At 37.9% G+C, this 24,823-nt stretch overlaps 3 protein-coding genes and 1 non-coding gene across 5 annotated transcripts in view; 2 read left to right on the forward strand and 2 right to left on the reverse strand.

Annotated features, from left to right (window-relative positions):
- The window catches only part of lms (lateral muscles scarcer), a 27,498-nt gene extending 17,376 nt beyond the window's left edge, over positions 1–10,122 (forward strand). Inside the window, exons 2-3 of the mRNA XM_074108601.1 lie at positions 6,929–7,074; positions 9,559–10,122. Coding sequence (XP_073964702.1) covers positions 6,929–7,074; positions 9,559–10,080 — 668 coding nt within the window. The 3' untranslated portion in view covers positions 10,081–10,122. The remainder of the gene's footprint in view (positions 1–6,928; positions 7,075–9,558) is intronic.
- A 402-nt stretch (positions 10,123–10,524) lies between these two features.
- On the reverse strand, positions 10,525–10,631 carry LOC141443646 (U6 spliceosomal RNA). The gene has a single exon (XR_012453063.1). It is a non-coding gene; the product is annotated as a U6 spliceosomal RNA (small nuclear RNA).
- A 1,413-nt stretch (positions 10,632–12,044) lies between these two features.
- Positions 12,045–18,888, reverse strand: LOC141443433 (protein CDV3 homolog). 2 transcript variants are annotated; one of them, XM_074108728.1, is made up of 4 exons: positions 18,555–18,888; positions 16,749–16,913; positions 14,846–15,158; positions 12,045–13,501 (listed from the first exon to the last, which is right to left on the reverse strand). In XM_074108728.1, exons 1-3 carry the CDS (start codon positions 18,726–18,728, stop codon positions 14,850–14,852), a joined length of 648 nt encoding a protein of 215 aa, XP_073964829.1. In that variant the 5' UTR covers positions 18,729–18,888; the 3' UTR covers positions 12,045–13,501; positions 14,846–14,849. The 2 variants fall into 2 exon arrangements, with proteins under 2 accessions (XP_073964829.1, XP_073964828.1); XM_074108727.1 differs by having other exon boundaries at positions 14,846–15,161; positions 18,555–18,887.
- A 3,207-nt stretch (positions 18,889–22,095) lies between these two features.
- Positions 22,096–24,823, forward strand: part of LOC141443379 (cytochrome c oxidase subunit 7C, mitochondrial-like) — an 11,516-nt gene continuing 8,788 nt past the window's right edge. Inside the window, exon 1 of the mRNA XM_074108622.1 lies at positions 22,096–22,408. Coding sequence (XP_073964723.1) covers positions 22,313–22,408 — 96 coding nt within the window. The 5' untranslated portion in view covers positions 22,096–22,312. The remainder of the gene's footprint in view (positions 22,409–24,823) is intronic.

A 24,823-nucleotide genomic window follows, 5' to 3' on the forward strand; every position in this document is an offset into this window, starting at 1 on the left:
AGGGCTGCGAGGCCGCTGTACATGCCCTTCGGACCTACCTTAGTGACGGCCAGTGTGAAGTGTTGCTCAAAATTGATGTGAAAAACGCCTTCAATTCGGTAAATAAATAGGGACGCCTTGCTCTCCGAAATTAAATCGAACATTCCCGAAATTTACATTATCTCCTTCACTGCTATGCAGATCCAACGAAGTTGATGTACCGTTCAAACGAGTTGTCATCCGAAGTCGGCTGTCAGCAAGGTGATCCCCTGGGGCCTGCCATTTTCAGCTTTGGCAAAAATCCAATAATTCCAAATTTGACATCAAAATTTAATGTATGGTATTTGGATGACGGGACCTTAGGAGGTGATGCAGACTCTGTACTATCCGACCTTCTTTAATAATTGACAATTTCAAATCTATTGGTCTTGAACTTAATTTCACACAAATGTGAACTATATATTCAAATTCCAACACAAATGTCAAATGTCGACAACCTGAAAACTAAAATTCAACCCAACTTGCACCAAACATTAAAATACTTGATAAGAATACGCTTGCCTCCTAGGATCCCCCATTTTGAAGACAGCTTTCCCGGATATATCAAATTGCAAATCTAAATTCGAAAATCTTTCTCATCGCCTCTTGAAATTAGCCCACATTACGCATTGTCTGTCATTAAATTTTGCCTTTTCGTTCCTAAATTAACTTACGTGCTACGCTGCTCCCTCTCTGGAATATCAAAATCTCTTATCACAAATGGATAATCTGCTCAAAACTAATTTGGAAGCTATCTTTAATTGTCAACTTAAGCGAGCAGTCGTGGACCCAAGGATCCTCCCCATTCGGTACGGTGGTTTAGGGATCCGCAAAATTTCGGATGTCGCGTTTACCAGCCTTTTTGTCGTAATGCAAATATTCACAATTATTCTAATAGGGTATAAATCCTCACCGTAGCTCACCCAAACTATGAGATTTCGGACATTGGAGACGCCAAAAACGCTTGGGCAATTGCTTGCCCCAGTCAAAATTCTACGGAAAACCAAAATCGCACGGAGCTGGGAGTACATATATCTAAAATTGTCCAAGATCGTCTACTCCGCGAATTGCATCTGCTGGATCGAGCCAGATTATTAGCTGCAGGCACTAGAGAAGCTGGTTACTGGCTCCACGCGCTCCCCTCACGAAACTTGGGCACTTCCTAGAACCCAATACCCTGCGACTGTCGGTATGCCTACGCCTCGGGGTCCCGGTCTGCGCCCCACATCGGTGTCCCTGCGGAAAGACGTGGACCGGCTTTTCATCACGGTCTTTCTGCCGAGAATGCGGGTCGTTTTCTCAAGACATGCTGCCCTTAATGATTTATCATCCGTCGGTCTCTTGGTTGTCAATTGCCGGCTATTTTTAGCCAACGGCATTTCTGAAATATTAGAGATCGGACGGAATGTCGCTGATTCCGTGGAGTATGAAACGTTGCTAGTTGGATGCAACTTGTGTTGACATCTCTGGCCCCGTCTTCCCACGGAACATCAATAAGAGCACGCAGCTTAAATGGCGGACACTGCCAAAGCAGGAAAATACAGTGGTCTCGGTGCTGAATATGATTTTGTACCTTTGGCGTCGAGACATTGTCCGTGGGGCCGCTGGCGCTCTGATCTCTTCAAAATCTATGAGTGCTCAGAGATACAAGGAGACCGAAGCGCTGGCAGTTTCCTCGCTCAACGCATCAGTCTTGCATCCAGTAGAAAATGCTGCCAGCATCTTTGGTAAATGCCTAGGTTTTTTTAGTTTAATATAATTTTAGTAAATTTAATTTTATTTAATATATGTATTTAATTAACACTTTGTAACTAGTTTGAAATAATAAAAGTACCTACTTTATAAAAATTCTGTTCGGCCCGTAACGGTTTTTTGCCACACTAAAAATAAAAACGTATAGCCAAAAAACATAAGATTCTATTTACATAATTCTTAATACTCGTAGCTACAAAAATTTTAAAATTTCAATTGACACTTGACCACTTACTAAATCTTTCGTGTTTTTCCCACTGAGTAATTAGGGGGGATTTAGTTAACGAGACGCGGGACGGCAAGATTTATCTCCTCCCAACGGATTTAGAAAATGAGACATCACTTGCGTTAATGTGTGTGTGTGTGTGTGTGTGTGTGTAAGTCGATTTAAACGGCGAATTTAAATTTCAAATGGATCTGTTATGATTATGATACTAGCGGGTTTCTAACTACAAAGTGTTAATTAAGTACTGAAATAATTTATAACTGAAAACCCGTTACACACCCCAATAGTAGATTTTACAACAAGATCATTAAACGAGCCATTTTACCCAAGACGTTCATAGGCACGGCGAGGGTGGATAGACACGTCGAGGGGAAAATGGGTTTAATGCTAGAGTTTAACACTGCTTTTCACTTAGATTGCGAGGAAATTCATTTTGGGGCACACAAAAATAAGTCTTTTTTTATTTATTTTTTGTATTTTGTATTCTCATTTTATTTTATTTCACTTAACTATTATTTTGTTTTTGTTTTGTATCTATTCTTTATATGTGTGTTCGAATAAATCTTTTCATTTTCATTTTCATTGTAACTTTTGTTTTTCATGCAATATTATATAATTATATTTTTTAGTTTTATTGATTTATTTTGATTGATTTTTGGTTTAAATAAAATATAAATTATTTTAAAAAATATATAGAAACTTTTTTGTTTGTGGCTGTTGACACCTGATTACTTTGGTTTTTGACGAAGATTTTATAAAGTAAAAGTTAAGTCAATATTACTGCAATTTTATCCCGTCAGAGTGCAGCATTAGCACATATCATATGTTTATGGCTTATGTTTTTTGAGTATCTTAAATGTCCGTAAGATGCCGTAATATTATCATATTATTTCAATTATTTTTTTGGAAATATAGCTCTATCGCTGCTATCGAAGTAAATACCATTTATTTTGCTACTCATAAATATGTCATGATTTTTATAGATAAGATACTTAGATGTGCCCAGTCTAAGTGTTCGTAACAATAAGATTGGGCACAATGAAAACGCATTTAAAAACACAGACACATCATAAAGTAGGTACATCTGTTAAGTCCAGCTAACACCATTGACTTTCCTGCAGTAGGATAATTGGATCAAATATTGAAACACCTTTGTCATTGTCTGTTCATAAATAAAGTAAACGTGTGTTGTTTTTTATTCAAATAAGCATTTAGCGCGAGTTATGGCCGAATGTGTGGGATTATTTATATTTCAAGAGAGTTTATTTGACTTTAAGCGATGTTTTCACGGCAGTTTTGACCACTAATAGCTTTGGTGATAAACCACGGCTTTTCTTTGAATTCTAGATTGCTGATAGATTTAGGTATATTTCTTCTTATATTTTCAGTTTAGCTTCAATTGGTACTGCCTAATTGCTCTATTATTAGACCATGGAACTACCTTTGGTTAAAACAAGGGTGTCAAGGGCAAGCCCATGGCCCAGAGGGTGGGAGGGGGCAAGTTGATATTGACAATGAGAAAAGTATGAATTGTAGGTATTTATTGGAATTGGTGAATTCATTCGAGTCTGTTTCGACGTACAGGACTGATCGATCAAGCAAGTCAAGTCAAAGACTTATGGATTTGGTCGCTTTACATTTGCAACTTTTTTAGAATCTCTAGGGGGGGCAGATGCGACATGCTCCCCCCTGGCGACGCCCTTGGGTTAAAATATACTAACAATAAGACCATTCAAGCGGCGTCATGATATTTATTTATTTATTTATTCTAACAAGAAAACACTTGGCGAGGTAACGTCGTTCTGTCTTGAAATTCCGTGCCTACCTGACTGCTCCATTACCTATTAGACGCTGGACATAGTAAACAGGCCCTAAATATATATTACGAAGTGCAAAATTTGAAGTTCGTATTACCGTCCCGCTGACGGTTATATATTAATTAATACAAGAGTAAAAAAAGTAAAAAAAGCCGTGGTGGCCTAGTGGTTTGACCTATCGCTTCTCAAACAGAGGGTCGTGGGTTCAAACCCCGGCTCGCACCTCTGAGTTTTTCCAAATTCATGTGCGGAATTACATTTGAAATTTACCACGAGCTTTGCGGTGAAGGAAAACATCGTGAGGGAACCTGCACAAACCTGCGAAGCAATTCAATGGTGCGTGTGAAGTTCCCAATCGCACTGGGCCCGCGTGGGAATTATAGCCCAAGCCCTCTTGTTCTGAGAGGAGGCCTGTGCCCAGCAGTGGGACGTATATAGGCTGGGATGATGATGATGAATACAAGAGTGAGAGGGCAGTAAGATAAGAAATTCGATTTTCGGAATTCGTAGTAGCCCCCCAGGCAAGAGTAGGTACCCACTACAAGAGTGTAGAGCAGTGGCGAAGCGTTCATAGAATCCTATACCCATCGGCTTGCCCTAATTTACAAATTAGGACATCAGGACATACAGGATTTATTCCACACACTACACATACAATTATTAAAGATGGAAGCGATTTTTGGTTCGACTTTACCACGGAAATATCCGCCACGCTACTAGTGTAGAGTCATGTTCCCGCGGGACGTAAGGTCCATTACGTATAGCAAACAATCGCTAAATTAATTAAAAGGTATTGAAAATTATGCTTGTTATAGTTGTTATAGTAATATATTACTGTTTTTTTTTGTGTTTGGTTGTGGTACCTACTGCAATGTTGGGACCGTTATATCATTTTTCTTTCTTTCTTTCTTTCAAAAAGTACACTTCATATTACATTTTCGACTAGGTACTTGGTTGAAAAATACTATAAACAATATTTCACTTTACTCACCCGCATCCTTACGGTTGTGTTGCTCTGAGGATAAACTCTAGTTGAGTTCGAAACGCGTCAGCGTATTGCTGTGTTGGTGTTGATAGTGGGGTTTGTGTGATTTGTGTGTTCTTCCAGTGTGGAGGCGAAGGAGCTGCATAAACACACATTTGTTGCATAGACGTAGCTATCATATGGCCGCGGGTGAGCAAAGTACTCGTAATTTTTATAGTCCATTGATATAATTGGGCCTCCGCAAAGAAACGCCAGATTCAATAAATTAGATGACAGGATCTAATAGGTAGAGCGTAGAGCTGTAATTTTCTACTCGCATGTTGGTACAGTCACCAGCACCAATATCTGACACAACAAGCGTGCATAAATATCTGATACGACTCTATTTCTAGGGCCAGAAGGACGTGTCAGATATTTAAGCACGCTCCGCTGTGGCAGATATTAATGCGGGTGACTGTACTTATTATACTTAAGCAAAAGCACAGTTTTACACCATTTTTGAGTAAATACTTCACAGAGCCTATACACTACGAAGTGCAAAATTCGAACTTCGTATCGTGCCGTCCCGCTTATGCTTATATTATTTAATACGAGTGAGAGGGACGATACGACACGAAATTTAATTTTCGAATTTAGTAGTAGCCCCCATGTGGATCAAGTGAAATTCCACGATCAGTGCCATCGTTCACATTTCAAGCCAAATACTTATTCAAAAGACTACGAACTATAGCAGTTGTGCTAACCCTTCCATTTAAAAATAACACAATAATAATATATCAACAATAAAAATCGAGCAACATCGTAAACCTCAAATATTTCATTCACTACCTCGGACGTAAATAACAGCTTAATTTTATCTTTAAATTGTCGAAACAATCGTTTCGGAACACCACTCGTTGACACTTGACGATAAATTGACGTTAATTGCCCCGCCACTGTCCAACAATGCCGTTCCGACGTTTGTCGGCCACTTTTGTCTTGCAAAGGGCTATATCCAGCCACTAATTAATTTATCCATCGCATTATTGCACTTGGCATAATCGATGGACTACAAAGTCCACAAAAAAATACGCCAACCGGAATGTCCATCATAAAAAAGTTTAAAAACATACGTCACCGGATATTCAATTTTTACAACTTTTTAAAGCGTTTTAGAGTCAAACGACGCTCATTAAATCATATTGAAACTGAAATACAACCCGTTTTAACATATGTTCTTTGAAATTTCTTTAACGATCGCGAGATCTAATAAATCGTCTCCACATTCATTCTGTCCAAGTACAAAAATAGCAAATCACTTAAAAAAGCAATATACAAGCAAATTAGAACTCTATGAGCGTGCAACAGATATTACTCTTTTCTTTTTCAACGTCTTGTGGCGTTTGTTTGATGTGTATTTTGGCGGGATAATTAGGATGCGTTCACTGTTAAACGGTGGCGTCGCCTGAATCCAAGATGGCGCTGTCGGTAGTCGAATGACACGGTGATTTATTGCCACTAATTACTCAAGGAGAGGTGTTTATTGAAAATAACTGCTAGGCGACGACACACCGTGTCCGTCCTGTCTGCTCGAAGAGTTAGTAATTGGTCGGGACAATAATAACATTGTAATGGCCACTGGAATTAGACGACGCCGTTTAACTTAAAAAAGGGAAGACTGAAAAGTTACGAGGTAGTATTGTAAAAAACATAATTAAAAGCGAAATTAATACGTAACAAAGAAGTACCTAAAGTTTTATTTTTGCGAAAGTTGGAGGAAGATTTATTTAGTACAAAGCAGTACAAATATTGGCAGAACTTCTTTAATTTTTCATAGTTTATTTATATTTCTGGTTGTGGTATTAGAATCCCCGTCGGTCAAATACTTTTATTCTTGTCTCCTTATATTCTATTTTTAAGAATATTATGCAGAGCATGGAAATATGTACCGCTAACTGAAAAAGAGCAATTACTCTTACAGGTTATGGACCCTTGGTTTCCCCCAATTCCATATCTTGGTGGTGCTATTAATCCTGACCAACTATTTATAGCTATACCCTATCAGAGTCAATAAAATAACTAAGCTAAGAATTAGAATAAGATTTCATGTAGTTTTACCTAATGAACAAATAAGGACTATCTGTTCCATAGGTTGTTCGTCACGAGGCAAACGCGCGCGCACCGCGTTCAGCGCACAGCAGATCAAGAGTCTCGAAGCCGAATTTGAGAAGAACCGATACCTCTCCGTTGCTGCCAGGGGCAGGCTTGCCCGACAGCTGAGACTTACAGAAACTCAGGTTATTTTACGGTCATATTCACACAACTGTTTTAAATTTGATAGGTGCCAACGGTTTTTGAACGCATTATAGAGGACTTATAATAATAATGTGTGTACCAGGGTTGCCAACCGTACGAGGTTCCTCGTAAAAGTACTCCGTACGAGGTACGAGCCAGTACGAGGGCACTTCAATCAACCTCGTACAATTATGTACGAGATTTTGATATTATGGCCATACGAACATTTCGCACAACCATTATTTGCAAACTTCGTAATAATTATAGACAAATTTAGTTTTTTTGTGATTTTACTTGGGTTTTGAGTCTTGAGAAAATATTTTTTGAGATACAAAGTAATGTTTGTTTGTTTGTTTGTTTACTCTTTATTGTACAAAAAGGAAAAACAAAAAGGTTACATAAATAAAAGTAAAAGTGTTAAGTACAAAGGCGGACTTATCCCTGCAGGGATCTCTGCCAGTCAACCTTTGAGTGGTAGAGGAGCAATCAAAAAACAAGGATCGACAAATAGAGCAAAACATTTGAATGAATATAAATGCATATGTAAACCTCAAATACCTAACTATATACAATAAATATATAACACATAAATAAAACATTAATATATCTATAACTAAATATAAAATAAAAAACATCAATACACACATTTACATACAATACATAAATAACACAAGTATAAAGGATAATTACTTACTAATGTTTTATTTAATAGGAAACTTGCAATAGTTTATGATTCGTTTTTTGCATTCTTTTTGTATTTTTTATTTCAACTCCAAATTTGTTACTTTTACGGGTATCCCGTGAAACCATATCGAAAATACAAACTGAGACATGGAAGCACAGAAAAACCAGAAAAAGAGACCAGCACTGGGAATCGAACCCAGGTCCTCAGCAATCCGTGCTGCGTGCTATAACCCCTACACCACTGCTGGACAGGAATCTAGACCCGAATTTTTCCTATGCATACATATCTCAGGTTGCTTATTTCTACTATGCTACTTAAGCAGCAGCACTAGCGACGTCTATGTTTCGTCGACAGACGTCACACTCTTTCGTAACTAACCGCTCACCCAGACAAGAGATGTTGCTACTATGCAATCAAATTATGATTAGTACTGTCCAGCAGTGGTGTAGGGGTTATAGCACGCAGCACGGATTGCTGAGGACCTGGGTTCAATTCCCAGTGCTGGTCGCTTTTTCTGTGCATCCATGTCTCAGTTTGTATTTTCGATATGGTTGCAATAGTTTATTTCATTTAGTAAAAATTCCTTAATCCAATAGTTTAATAAGTGCCTTAATTTTGGTTTTATCACGTTTTAGATGCATAATAATAAATGTACGAGGTTTGAAAGCCAAAATACGAGATTTTTAGCTGTAGTAGTAGTGGTACGAGGGTTTTTTTACGGTTGGCAACCCTGGTGTGTACTGTGTAGATAGAATTATTTACATGACGTCGTGATGACACTTTAACAAAACTTGTGAAGACTGACTTCGAGGAGTTGTATCCGAAGTACGTAACTCACGCTTCTCTCAATCTCCGTGTTGGTTGCCTAACAAAAATGTTTTCTACGCCACTGATTGGTAGCCACATAAGTAATGAAGTACGGCATTCATTAGGTAACAGAACGAATTTTTAAAATTGCTATAGTACAGTCGAGTTCGAGCCGTGTGGCCGAGTGGTTAAACATATGGCCTCTCAAGCAGAATATCGTAGGTTCAAACCGCGGTTCGCACCTCTGAGTTTTTCGAAATTCAAGTGCGAAATTATATTTGAAATTTACCACGAGCATTACGGTGAAGGAAAACATCGTGAGGAAACCTGCACAAACCTGCGAAGCAATTCAATGGTGTGTGTGTCAAATTCCCAATCCACACTGGGCCCGCATGGGAACTACGGCCCAAGCCCTCTCATTCTGAGTGGAGGCCTGTGCCCAGCAGTGGGACGTATATAGGCTGGGATGATGATGATGATGACAGTCGAGTTCATAAACTTGTGAGCAAACATTTGAACAAAAATATCTGAACACGACTCTATGTATTGTTAACAGGCGTAGAAGAGTTTCAGATATTTTTGATCAAATTTTTGCTCACAAGTTTATGAACTTGACTGTACCTACCTAAACTTATTCTATGCTAAAAAAAGCCGTGGTAGCCTAGTGGTTTGCCTTATGGCCTCTCAAAGCTGCGATGAACTCTGCTGGCAAGGAAAGCCTTGTGTTTGTGTGGTGACTTGCGCCTGCGAACAAATTCAATTCTGTTTGTGAATTTCCTTATCCGCGATAAGCCTGTAGGAACCCCAAGCCCCCTCATTCAGGTTTACGTATTCTTATGTGACTGTGAAAACCAGTTTTACATTCTGCTTGCCGCATTGGTTTTTAGGGTTATCAAAATTAGTTTGAATTGAAATTGCTTGAGACAGAACCCGCTCGCCAGACTCCACTAGCTGATAATTCGCTTTCATCTCAATACTACTTCTTTCTTCACAGATTAAAATTTGGTTCCAAAACCGCCGGACAAAATGGAAACGGAAGTACACAAACGACGTAGAGCTACTCGCTCAGCAGTACTACAGCAGCCTGGGTATCGTGGCTCCAAGGCCCATGTTTGTAGGTGACAGGCTATGGATCTTTAACTATCCCAACCGAATCCCACCGACACAGCAGCAGCAGTGGATGAAATCGATAAACAACATCGCAAGCGTGAACGCGCCACAAATAGAGAGGAACATGCTACGACCCTTTCCAAAACCAGACATACCACCTTTTTTAATACCTCCTCATACATATCCGAGCGAAAGATTTTTCACTGAACGCACCCTAAATTTGGCAGGAAGTGCAAACGTCAAAATTCCCGCACAAAATCGTCTTTTGCCGCGTGAAGTTTACAGTAACATGGCTACCGCTCAGAGAAATATGGATGTGTATAAAAACAATATTTTGAGCCACAGTCCGACTCAGGAGTCTAATGTTGATCATTTAAGGAGGTTAGAGGAGAATTTTAGTATTTGAGGAGGGTTGAGGGGCTGTTTGGATTAGTTGCTCAGAAACGAAGTATATGTAATATCATGTAAATAAAATTTGTCAAACACGTTCCGTAGTTTTATATGACCGGTACACACACAGACACAAGTCTACATTACAATCACCTGCATTAATATCCGCCACAGCGGAGTGTGCAAAAATAGCTGACACGTCCTACCGGCCCTAGAAAATAGCATCGTATCAGCAGGGCTACTACGAAACTCGAAGTTCGTGTCGTGCGGTCCCTTTGACACTATTTAATACGAGAGCGAGAGGGACGGAACGATACGAACTCCGAGTTTCGTAGTAGCCCTGCAGATACTGTTGGCGCTGTTGCACGATCTCCGCTGTAGCAGGTAAGTAGTAGCGCTGGTGACTACGTTTATGTTATGGGGGACAGACAGGAAGGTAACACAAAATCCATATTGTCAAAAAAATGTGGAACGCTTCACGATTTTGCGTGTCATCCTTGCGCAGGGGCCATGCTAATCTTCTCTGTATCGTTCCAATTTTAGTATATGTACTGCCGAAGCAAGTACACTTACAGTACACAACAATTTTTATATATACTAACTGTCCTCAAAAACTTCGTTAGCGTGATTTAGGGATTTTAACAATAATATTACTTTCCAACCATACAAATTCAAATTAATGACTATTATTATATGTATTTACATATTTAGATACCCATTCCAAATAATTTTGAAATATATACCCGTAAGATTATCGTTAAATCAAGTAAAAGCAGAAAAATTACAGCGCTATTGCACAGTGGCTCCATCTAACGGCACAGATACAAACTAAAGTGACGGCCATATTGTTTCACTTACAGTGCGACAAAATCGTAATGAACGTGGCAAAAAAAGGAACTAAAGCGGCTATCTTGCAAAATGTCACTTTTCACACTTCGCCGTGGATGTCGCTGTTTGTATAATTTGTTCGTGGTTTTTATTCTGTACTAGCTTTTGCGCGCGGCTTCGCCCGCGTGGAATTCGGTTATCGCGCGCTGTTCCCTCGGGAACTGTGCATTTTCCCGGGATAAAAAGTAGCCTATGTAACTCTCTGGCCCATAAACTATCTGCATGCCAAAAATCACGTCGATCCGTCGCTCCGTTTCGACGTGAAAGACGGAAAAACATACAAAAACAGACACTTTCCCATTTCTAATATTAAAGTAAAGTATGGATTTGACATTAATAATCCAAAGTCCATAGCCCATTCCATATTGCTTCCTGCCTGGCAACAGTTAGGCAACTGTGAGGACTGTCCGCTAGCACACCCACCCATCACCCAATTCATCGAAACAGGTGGTACAGTCACCTGCATAAGTGCAAAAATATGCCACGTCCTACCGGCTCTAGAAATAGTCGTATCAGATATTTGAGTCGTTTAACTTCAAACTCAGATAAATCCACTGTAACCATTTGGGAGATAATAAAAAAAAAGTGATAATAACGTTAATTCGGTGATTGGAAAGGCAGTATTTTTTTATTATGGCTAAAGCATTGAGTAAAGCGATCCTGTTAGGCAAATTTAACTATCCATTCTTTACAAAAAACAAAATGTTGATTGGATTTACCTTCCTTTGATACAATGGATTGCAATTTATCTATCTTTGAAAAAACTCGTGTGGATTTGTATAATTTTTGGATTCTGGATTTGAAAAAAAAACTGTCAAAAAGAAATAAAAAAAAACACTTCTTTCGCTGATTGGTTTGGATGGACTTACCTACACTTGAAAAAAACTTCCACATGGATTTATCTGATTTTGATTAAATATTATGATTTTCAAATGTATTTTTCTCAAAAACCACACGGAGTTTGAAATTTAAGCGACTCATTTATGCAAGCTTCGTTGTCAGATATTGACGCTGGTGACTGTACGCTTACCGTTTTGGTTATAATTTAATGACAAGTATCGTAAAATTTCCAACACAAATAACAACGCAATATAAGTTTAAATACATAATTTATTACTATGGTACAATGTTCTGAATGATTTGCCGATATCGAAACTTTAGAGCCGCATTGTACAATAAAATAACAAAACCAGTTCATAGTCCACCAAATGAAATAATTTCCACAATAATACAAAATCGGAGTCGTGCAAACCACGCTTGTACACTTAACGCTTAGTTGCATACTTTTTAAGCAATTTTCCAAGTCTCATTCAACATACGTGAAAATATATAATTACTTTTTTCAATAAAAACGTAAAAAATGTTATTGTAAACAAGTTCAACACTTTCAATTATATTTTTACACTTTTTTTTAATCTGTGACAGTTGCCATGTGACCGTCGCGGCTTAGAGCGCTTTGCGTTCCTTACACTCCGCATGTTAAGAAAAACAAAAGGCTATTTAATCTATTACATATTTTTACATTATCTTATCAAAGACCAATGACATGTCATGTCCTTTTAAATTATTTGATAGCCCGCTACCAACGATAAATGCAATAGCAGCCCAAGCAAAAAAAAAAAACATTTTTAAACGAAAACTACTAAAAAGAATTTAACAACCAACATGTTCGCGTCACCCCCTTTATGTCTACAAAGCTGGCAACATTTAAAAGTATTTACAAAATATTTTTTTTACGGTCGTTTATTGCACTCCTGAGTCCATTTCCAAATTAGGATAGGAATGTTACGTTTTTAAATAGCAACTGTCGACCAGAGACACTGACGATTATACTACGGTGAGATTGGTATGAAAGGGGGTTGACCTAATAATTCCTAGTTCTACACGCCATACAAAAATAAATTCGGACCTCGTGCCATAGTTGACTATATTACATTGTCTCTTTAGATATTTATACTTTTCATCGGTATAACCAGCAAAGTATTGGGCAAAGCCTTTTGTGTTCTTAGCTAAGGATGTGCCGATACCAATACCGTCATGTTACACGCCGATGCGGCCTGACCAACTTACAAATTTAATTATTGATGTTAAGATTATTATTAAATGCACAAGTGGTCTGCGAAACAATTAGAATCAAAAACGAAGAGTTTTAATGTTTTTCAATGAATGAAAGAGGAGCATAAATATTTCTATACAGAATAATGTTGCCATATTCAAGCATTTCACGTAGTAAGTGGCATCATTTACTCTACTCTTTGTGGCAGTCTATCACCATTTTTTTAACCAATGCTTTTTCGGTATTACCGATTTTTCTCTACAATAATCGGCATTGGTATCGCATCGACAAAATAGTATGTATCGTCACATCACTAGTTTGGCAGTGTTCTAGGCATTAGTAGTTCAACGGTTGAGGGTATAATGGGAAATACACTGTTGTTCTGTTAACGTTACATAGATATATGCATGTGAATGCTAGGCGCTATGCTTCGCTTTCGAGTCCATACTGACACTTCACTTTAATATCGCTTCTTCAAGCTCCATGGTGGTACCTGAAACGCAAAAAAAAAACAATAAGTGTCTAATCCATCACTCCTAAAACTCTTTAGTTCCAAAATTACTGATTAACTCCGAAATCCGAATTATTACGAAGTTACTCAGTATCGAACAATGCAGTAAAGTGAAAGTTCTTCTACTCGATACTAGATGGCGCTACGAGTTCAGAAAGAGCAAACCGCAATCTGTCACAGCCATCGATCTGAAAACTTAAAAGTAATAACAAAATTTGCAATAAGCGTGAATTTTAACGTTTTTTATTATTCTATTCAATTCGTGAGAAAACCTCGAACTAAAAGAATTTCTTTGCTTACCCGCGACTTTATGATAGCTACGTTTGTTATGCCACATATGCAATATTTATATATAAGAAATTCTTTTAGTTCATCAATATGGATCTCCGCAAAGTAATAAATTATTTGAGAAAACCTTGTTATTCACGCACGTCCGCATAAAACAAAAATTCACTATGACTTCACTATCACTTAAGAGGTTTTCACATGTCAGTGACAAATTATAATTTTTTTTTTTTTATAATTATTTATTTAAAACGTTGATTGGTATATATAGGAGAATTGATACCAATCAACGTAGTCCTAAACTAAAAGCAAAACAACGCTTAAGCTCGATGGATGGATAACCTGGTTAAAGCCGCGGGTTCCAACCGAAGCAACTAGAGGTCTATGGGGAGGCCTATGTCCATCAGTGGACGTCCTATGGCTTATGATGATGTTGATGACTGATCTGGCTAGCTATCATCCTGCTCAATAAACCGGTTCGAAATTTCTTGCATTGGCCAACTGGCATTTGGGTGTAGGAGTTCTGATTTTGCCATTTTGGCTATACAACCCTAATCCTACTAATATTATAAATGCGAAAGCTTGTGTGTGTGTGTATGTTTGTTACTTCTTCACGTTAAAACGGCTGGACGGATTTGAATGAAATTTGGTATGTAGATAGCTGGACATCCGGAAACACATAGGCTGCTTTTTATCCCGATATTTCCCTGGGATAGGGATAAAATCTCGAAATAACAATAGCTGGGCTTAGAGCCATGAAATTTGGTATGTAGGTAGCTGCACTAACACATAGGCTACTTTTTATCCCCATATTCCCACGGGATAGGGATAAACCGCTGGGTTTAGAGTCTTGAAATTTTGGACAGTTGTTTTTAACACAACCTCAATGAATAAATATAAATCTATCTACCTCGATATAAATTTTGGGAGTTCCCAAGGGAATTTTATAAAATCCCGGAATTTAATTTGTACCAGATCGAAAAGCTTACGCGTGCGAAGCCGCGGGTAAACTCTAGTAATACTATAATGATGATGACCAACCTGGCTAGCTATCGTCCTGCAGTTCAGTAAACCGGTTCCCGAGCGCGAGCGGCTGGCGCATGCCCACGACCCGGGGCGCCGCGGAGCCGGCCACCGCAGTACTCCAGCCGCCCTCTCTCTTCCCTCCCGCGCCCAGCACTGGGAACGTGTCGTCGTTGTGTATGTCCGGCGCGTGCTTGGCCGCGTTCCGCCGCAGGGGCTCGGGCCGCGCCGCCACGCGCGCCACAGGCGGCACGTACGCCGTCGACGCGGGCTTCACCTCTTTAGGCTTCTCGGGCTCCGGCTTGGGCTCGGGCGCCGCCGGCTGTTGCTGCTGCTGGAAAATAAGATAGCGAATTTGGTGATCATTTTTCTTAAAAACAAGATACAACTGTACGGATGCTGCGTGTTATGGTTTTCTATTGGGAAAAGTCGTCATCATAAAGCCGAGTTTAGACTGGCGACAAAAATTGTGCAAGTTGCATTACATTGCAGCGCTCGACTGACCACTACAAACTCGTTGGCCTTACAGCCTCGCAATGTAATGCAATTTGCACGTATTTTCCTGCAAGTCTAAACTCGGCTTAACGCGACGGCCACAGAATGCAGTTTGGAATGCAAACTTCAATAGCTCGTATCTTCCTCATAATTTAATAGAACCGCGGTTGTGCTGTAAATGTATTCCACGCAGACGAAGTCGGAGGCACCAGCTAGTGAAAACAAAATTGATTACCACCTCCTCTTTTCGGTTAAAACATGTTTACAACTTTGCTGGAAAAATTGATTCTAAATTTCACTATTGAATTGTCCTACACACATCTGATTGTCCTATCCTATTATATTTCTCGACTTATGTTTTACGTATCAATTATCATTTATAAATAACTATTGTAATTAATTCAAAAACAATTATGCAACGATATTTACTAATCACTGAATAATGACGTAATAATTTTCTCTAATTTATTAATGAATAAAACTAGTTCTCAACAAACCACAAAAATTGTATACTTGGTATTTAAGTAATTGTAAACAAACTTCAGCTGCCAGATTTGGTATATTCAAGAAGTATTTTAAACACTTTTCTCAAACATGACATGAAATATTGACGTTGTGTTACAAATAATAGGCCGAGAAGTATCGCGCTGCAGGCGCTGCGGCAAAGAGATTTCATACAACCTTGCAGGCCGCTGGCCGGCAATGCGACCGTCTTTTGTTTCAACGCGCGCTCTGCGACACGGCGCACGCCCGCACTCAACACCACTGCCCGCAGCCGCCCGCCGACCGCAGCCAGCGCGACACGCGCGTACACAACACCGCGACCAGACTAGCGTCCCGCCAGCTTCATTTCTTGTTTTTTTTTATTTTATTTCATGTAATGTTTGAGAAAAGCACTATACAAGCCTCGGCCGGAACCTGGGGCTGCCGGCCTTGCAACCCCCTACTTCGCGGCCTCTACAGTAATGTACACTTATCTATCATTGTAATACAAACTAGACTAGTGTATTTTGATACAGAAATGTAAATGTTTCGAGTTTAATGGGGGAATTTCAATATTTAAGACACCAATTGACGTTGTTTTGTTTACATTCACTAGTTAAATACCTATCCCAACCAAGTATACTGAAATTATTTTCACCACCAACAACTGATATATTCTGGATATATCTAGTAGAGAAAGTTAATGCATAAATGCTCACGATTGTACGAACTCGAGTTTAAAATATCTTCTCATGCAACAACACAATTTATTTGCATAAATATGGCCAGACCCAGTCACTGGATCTGGTAAATCTGTACAAGGTAGGGCAAGTGTATATTGATGCCGATCTCAGCCTGTCACATTGCAGATGCCTTGGTCAATGGTCACACACAAGTAGACTAAACTGTGATGAGTAGATTGAAGTGTGATGCTATAACTCACAGGTTTATTCCAAGGCCCCTTGGTCTTCCCGTTGTCTGGAGCGGCATCTTCGGCGGCGGGGTCGCGGCCAGTGTCCGGGGTATTTTGGCCACCCTGGAGCACCTGGATCTTAAGCCCAGTGTAGTCCTTCACGGGTTCCTCATACTCCTTCCATTCTTCCTCTTCCTGTAATTGGAAAAGTAGAATGGTTTAAGTATGTTGCAGTGAAATGGAGTCAAAATTTTTATCAGGCAACTCTAATGAACCGATGTATTAGCTTCGGTTTTACCAGATACTTTTAAGGGCTATTCAACAAGCTCAGTAACAACTCAATTTCGAGTGGATTGCCTAAATCTGTGTATACCGAGATAGATACTAACTGCAAAAGAGTATGAAGATTAAAGCATAGCTGATCACAATAAAAAAAAACCTTCATGAGAAACCCTAACAATATCATCATCTTGCAAACCTATTTCCTATATCCCTCAGGGCCACCCTACCAGCCAAGACCTATTCCTCCATTCAAGTTGTTCATACTATATGTCATGTCTAGTCAGATTCATTGAGCACACTGTCAAAAATATGTTTATTTTTTAACCTTCTTTGTTAGCAGAACAGAATCTGTTGTGTAAAGATTATCAATAAGATATAAAAAGATAAGACTTGGAACTTGACATTCAAAATTAAACAAAGAGACAATGGATGAGAGAGAAATAGCGTAAAGGACGTCCAAAGAATTAGAGAAGAAAATATGTACAGAATCTATCACATGTATGAAAATTATGAATGTTTACACTCAAGTTGTTATCCCATTAATATTATAAATGCAAAAGTTTGAAAATCTGTTTGTTTGTTACTTCATCATGTCTAAACCACTGAACCGATTTGAATGAAATTTGGTACACAGACAATTGAATCCCAGGGAAGGACATGGGACAGTTTTTATTCTGGAAAATTGCAGTTCTCGCAGGATAGCGATAAACAAATTCTATGTGGATGGAGTTAGTGCTTAATACTGTCACAAACAACTCCTACAATCTTTACTGAAGGTAAACCGTAGAGGGTTAAAATTTATATTCAAAATTGTTTTCTTCACCTGCCTTTGGCTGTATATTCAGCAGCAGAAGTGAATGAGCAATGGAGCTCAAAATTATAGAAACCCAATGCAAATACCAAGAAAATAAAAGTGTGTAGCTCATTACAAGCACCTTAATTTCTGCTGCCAGCTGTACATAATACCAAATTATAATAGAAAATAATATGCCACTAAAAATGGTGTTTATTCTTTGTCAATACAAAGATAAGGAAGTTGTCAGTAAACGAACTTAGGTCCTAAGTTGTTTACCTCCTAATTAATTCATTTCCGGGAAAACGATTATAGTCATAATTAAATAAGTATATAATAATAATGTAATAATGTTTTATTTTTCATGTAACCTATTGCCCCTGAAAATACCACAGATAACCTCAATCAACTATAAAGTTAATACAATAGAACAACAATGAACAGCCTAGCATAATAGAATTATTAGGAGAAGCGCTAATAACTTGAATCGTAACACAAAACTAATGGATTACTAATTAATGACGAGGCATTAAAAATGTGCCACATTAACGCATTACCATCGGGCTAATACTCGAATTAAATACCACGGGACAGGTTTATAGCAAATTTTCCGTGACTGGAGGATATTAGACATGAAAGTTTAAGGCAGGGCTCCCTAAATGATGAGATCACTGTGTAATCGTACATTTTTACAACTGACAAAGACGAAATACAAATCGGTTGAATAGGCAAAATAACGTTGTAAATAAGTGGTAACTCACCCCAGCGCGGCCGCCCTCCTCGCCTTCTTGCACTGGCCGCTCCTTCTTCGGCCGAACTTCTGGTTTCTGCTTTCCATCATCCAATTTCTTCGCCATCTCTTCGGCAGTTGCAAATTTTTTGACCGACTTTTTTTTGCGATCTTTCTTCGCGAAGAAATCATCTAAATCAGCCATGACGAACTTCTGTTATAACTTGTATGGTTTATAGAGGTAAACGGATAACTACAGTAATATTGGAGCTAAACAAAGGGGGGAAATTTCTGCCCCCAAACGTGAAAATGGTTTTTGTAGCAAGCGTGGCCGACTGTTTCTTTTTTTTAATGGCAGATTTCAATGTTGCTAGCGTGTGAAAAATAAAACCTACGACGTGATATTTAGTGGTAGGTGATGAATTTTAGAACTGGTCACTTTTAAAATATTGCCTTATTTGACTTTGCCTCTTGATTCGTTTTAGTTAATTAAGTTATAACAAATAATTATTTTTCTACTCGCGTAGTAAAATGTGCTACTAACGATATCGCTATCGGTAATCCAATGAGGTGTATTGTGTGATCGCAACTTTGACATTAAATTGTGAAACGTTTCACAATGTTCTTTTATGCACTGCAAAAGGCGGGAATTAAAATAAAAAAAATTCAGCCATTCTATTTTATTTACTATTATTTATTTGTACAATTATGAGTTTACATACATAAAAAAGAACTAACCTAAGATATCTTAACTAACTATATATAACAATGAATTATAAAAGATTAGATTAGATTAGATTTTTTAGAAAAATATGGCTCTGTCCATTGGAGGACAATTTTGCCAGTGTCTAGTAGGTTTTGCCGTTGTACGGTAAAAAAATTCTCGAATTATAAAAGAATACCCCGTCTAAAAGATCTGCCTGTGGCAGTGGCAGGGTTCCCATGACGCTGGCCGCATTACCCTTTTGGCCCGCAAGTAACATCCGCTGGGATAAGTACGCGCCAGCTCTTGGGTCCCCATAAGCGACGACCAACTTAATTATTTTTAAATCGACTTTATAGATTAATTAAAATATGTTTACTTACATAAACAATTATTGAATAATGAATACTTACATAACGGACAAAAAAATGAAGTTTACAGTTATTATTAAATTATAATAAGTAAGTAGGTAAGCATTTTACGTTTTGTTTGAATTAATGTTCATTTTCAATTGATGTCATTTCCGAAGAAATGCTAAGTGTTTTACTATAGGAAATAGTCCATACGTAATCACCATTTTTTCTATTAAAATATTACTTTATTCATTTTATTAGCCATTTTATAACCCCCGACGCATGTTTTTATTTTTGTAGAAATAAGTAGGTACAGATCATGTTCTTAGCTGTAATACTTGTTGCTTAAGTCGGTCTAATATCATTTAAAAAAAGTTGTTCAATACTCCCTCGGGATTAAAACATGCGTTTTACTCCCGCTATGCGAAGCTACATTGGCGTCGGTACTTTTAGAGCATGAGAAATGAAAATGATATTTTTGCTCTAACGCTACATTGAAACGCTAATTGAACATGGAGTATTACACCTAATATGTAGAAATACGTAGGTATAACTAGTTACTATACCATTCATAATTATTTATATATAACATATTGGACAACGAATAAGAACATGTACGTACCTACTTACCTAATTCATCGAAGCTACGTGTGTTACACATATGTAGCATCGAAGAAATAATTAAATGCTTTAAGCCTGAGTGAGTGTATTATCTGACACCAAAAATTGTATTCATTAAACTGTTTCAGTATTATGTAATCACAAAATGCTTCAGAAAGTTGCATACTTAAATAAATTCCATTTAAATGTATCCACCTCGTAGGCAAAAATAAGTATACATGAATGGGTTCCATATACATATAAACACACCAATTTGGCAAATATTTGTATACGCCGTTTGATTCATAAATATGTATCCAGACTGCAACAACAAACCTTGTCTGACTGGCATAGAATCGTAAGTTGTATATTTAACTGATTTGACAATTCACGAAAACAGTGCGGACTTGTCACTGCATACGTCTATCTCACGATTATTCTATGACGCACTTGACAGTCCTTAGATTGAATTGACTTGTAAATATTGAGTATTTCAGTTTAGGGTCATTCTCAGAAAGGTGCACTAAGCATTTTTTGTTTTTTTTAATTATATTGTTAATTGTTAGTGGTAGAGCCGCACTTGTCCACACTTCCAACACTTCACATTAAAGTGAATAGATAAAGATGTATAGACTAAGATAGAAACACTACCTATTTGTAACTTCAGATAGGTATATATTATAAAAGAAAGTCACTGGCTTCATGGAAGAACTTCATTTTAAATCAATTACTTACATATACTTATACTGTCAAGTGCAAGATCGCCATTCTGTCATCGTCATTCAGAAGCTGTCTTCTATAATTAAAATTACAATGATTAAAGATTGCAAATAATAGATGCTTCAGTGGATCTGTCCTCAGTGGATGACCCGAACAACTTGATCGCTTTGGCTTAGTCGATATTAATGACCACTCTGGACGTTTCCAAGTATTTGGTGATCTTGATGGTGTATAAAAAATTAAATATATCCATACCAAATTTCATCCAGCTCACTCCAGTCAGTTCATCCCCCATTTTCTCCCCTTAAGGGTTGCGTACGTACGTACGTACGTACGTACCTACTTACCTAATTCATCGAAGCTACGTGTGTTACACATATGTAGCATCGAAGAAATAATTAAATGCTTTAAGCCTGAGTGAGTGTGTTATCTGGAAGAGTTATTTATTTATTTGACTGGATGGCAAACGAGAAAGAGTTCGCTCCGTGGCGATAAGGCCACTCATTGCTTTCATTTCAATCTTTCTCAGTGTATTTTTTTCTAAATTGTAATATAGTGTTATCATCTCAGCCGTAGGACGTTTACTGTTGCACATGGCCTGGAGGCTTTGACCTCCAGTTGCTTCGGTTGGCAGCTACTTGCATCCACCGTGAACCCGCGGATTTAACCAGGTCATCCGACCATCTCGTTGGTGGACGTCCTACGCTGTCATATAATCATGTCATATTTTTGGAAACACTGGGATTCAGAGTAAATATGGAATCCAGAGGCTCTGTATATAATATAAATATAATGTAAATTTAGAGTTAACTAATATAAAATAAGGTAGGTACTGTAAAGTAACACTTATGAACATCATGGTCTGGATTAAATGATTTGAATTTTAATAAAGGGTCATTTCATTACATTGTAATTACAGTATCGTTTATGAAGCAGTCAGGTAATATGTTTGCCACACAGCTTCGGTATATTTTGTAGATATTCAATATTTTCTGTCTCTACACTCATCATGCCGCTCTACGCGGTTACACCATTTTTACCAAAAAATCGAACTAAAAAAGCTCAGATTTTATATAAAAGGAAATACTTATTGGCCGACAACTATTTTCTGCTATAAACCCATAGTATAAGTATTCGAAGCATTCTTTACAAAACGGTCTGAATCATAAAGCTAGCCAGTCGTTTCGAAAAGTCTGACTAACTACAGTATTTGCATCGTGAGTTTAGCTTCGATACCCAGTCGCATTATACGTTTCCACGCCGCCACAACGGCCGGCTGCAAAGAAGTGTTATCACCACACCAGTCCAGTCGTATCGGCCCGACCAATAACGATACCTTTGCTATCTTATCTTCCTTTTACCTGATCGGTGAACTATATTGATCAGAGTATTTCTAAAAATTCGTAAATCAAAATGCTGGGACCTGTAGCCAGGATTTCTAACCAGTTGGGGAGGAATGTTATGTTGAAGTCAATCAGACATGGATCCCATGGCGGCATACCTGGAGAGGTGAGCATTTTTTTATTACGTAACCTGTGAAGTAAAGGGTTTTAAGTACAGATATAGTGAGAAGAAAACGCGTGCGGTGGTTAAGGAAAACCCTATAGAGCCGAATAATCAGCTACAAGTGGTCGTCGCTCTTGATATACGTATTTAGTATTATACTTGTAAGGTATCAACAGCAATTTTAATCCCTACAAAGTCGTGTATGAGTGGTATGAATACACAAGGAAAAACATCGTCAAAATCTAAATTAGCTGAAGAAAATAAGTACCCAAATTACTCATGTTTAATAATAGGTATGCATACGATAACCAAATGCATCCTGTATGAACGTGTAGTATCGATACCTATAGTTCCTGATTCGAATGGGCATACTTTTAATGCTATTTCGTATTTTAGTGTTTAAGAATAAAACCCGTTTAGTAAGACCATGGCCTGAGAGGTCTCTTAGAAGGACAATTTTTACGACTTTATTATGCACAATAAGGATATTTTTTTTTTCTAATTATCATGTTATAACTTTACCTACAGGGTGTTGGTTGCGTGCACGTTATAAAATCTACTATAAGTATTATGTGTTACCAACGCACTACTCTTAGCACTTATTTCTTACTTCAAAATATCTAGATTTCCTTTGAATATTGACAAATCCTATCTCTATATAGAGATTTAAAAATGAATCGGTGACCTTTAACGTAAATTGAGACCTTGTCGATTATATGAACTATATTTTAGTGTTTTCATTGCAAACTGTGAACCCGTTTGGTGCGATTAAACATAAATATTTACACATAATACCTACGTCCCAAGGCGTCTGCAGTCATCAAACATTGGATTTATGTTTCTGTCGACATTCGACGTAGTCGCAGTCATACAATGCATTATCGAGCTCGCCAATCTCAATAAAAACTTAATTGTGACTGTATAACGGAGGCATAACATGCAATGCTGCATTCTTTTCGTTGCAGTTGGAGATTATTAGTACCAGTGTTGAATATTTGCTTAAAACATTGTTATGAATGACGACAGCCCTATCTCTAGTTGTTTCCACCAGTGCCGGATTAAGACTATATTTGATGCCCTAATAAACAATAAGCAATCCACGCCTGTGGCACCCCCCCCCCCTATCCATAAGTAGCCGTAACCAGCCGTACCTTTTATATGCTAGTAAATTTTTTTTGGGTGCTGTTTATGGTGCCCCCCAAGACGTGATGCTCTAAGATGCTTAATTTGCTTATTAGGTTATTCACTAGGATCAAGTGCACGGGAAGCCAGTTTTAATCTGATCCAAATAATGGATGTATTGGTATTACGATATTAACAAATGTTTTCCCAACAAAAACAACTAAGTAAATACAGTCCGCGACAGCCGCACATACAACATTATCTTTGTATGCTATAGCACTACAAGTTTATTGAATTTCGCTGGTGCCTGGTATGGACGTATTTTCCTGTTATGTAGCTGGATGGATGTTATAGCTGCACTGCGCTAAAATTAGCACCACCTGTGTGCGTTTTAAAACTTGTTTACTTAGACTCCGTCTTAAATAACGCTGCAAAATTCCATATAAGTACGGTAATTTCTAATAATTTTCAACTACTGGTATCCTCACGGTATTCTAATCAGCCAAATATAACTATATGAAATATATACACTGACTAGCAAAAAATAAAGCGTTGGTTATTTAAATCGCAATAGGTCCTAAACTACTAAATATATTTTCTTAATTTAAAAAGTACATTGAAGCTCATTTAACAACGCATAAGTTAACTTAACACAAAGAATAAAACTTGACTAAACTCATTTTACTCGAAGAAGGTATCACAGCGGGTTTTGTAGTTATCAACATTTTTGTAACCGACTCTTTATTTTTGCTCGTCAGTGTATATCTTGTTTCTGTTCAGATATCCTGTCAGTCGTTCAAAGGTTAACTGGAAGAGATCCCTTTAAGGGTTACGTTCGCCTTTTTACAACTTATTATCTTGTTATCTGTCAATTTCATGTGTTTTTTATGTATTTATTTAAAAACGAATGACATATTTTTAACATGTTGGATATGCCTGCCTACATCTACATTACTTATTCATTTTATTCGACTTTGAGTTTTGTAGCATTATTCTTTGGTAGGTGTACTTCTTATAGCAAGTAGCATTAGACCCTGGTTTATATCATTCTAGTAAATACGTTTGCATATCAGTTGGTGGCTTGGAAGCCGTGGTGGCCTAGTGTACCTAAAAGGTACTCGTACCTAACGTTTGACCTATGGTATCTTAAGCAAAGGATCGTGGGTTCAATCAAACCCGGGCTCGCATCTATGTGTTTTTCGAAATTCCCAAGTTACCATGAGCTCTACGGTAAATGAAAACATCATGAGGAAATCAACATAACCTACAAAGCATGCAATTCAATGCACAGTATAT

This window comes from Choristoneura fumiferana, chromosome 27, assembly GCF_025370935.1.
Source record: "Choristoneura fumiferana chromosome 27, NRCan_CFum_1, whole genome shotgun sequence".
NCBI classification, from domain to species: Eukaryota; Metazoa; Arthropoda; class Insecta; order Lepidoptera; family Tortricidae; genus Choristoneura; species Choristoneura fumiferana.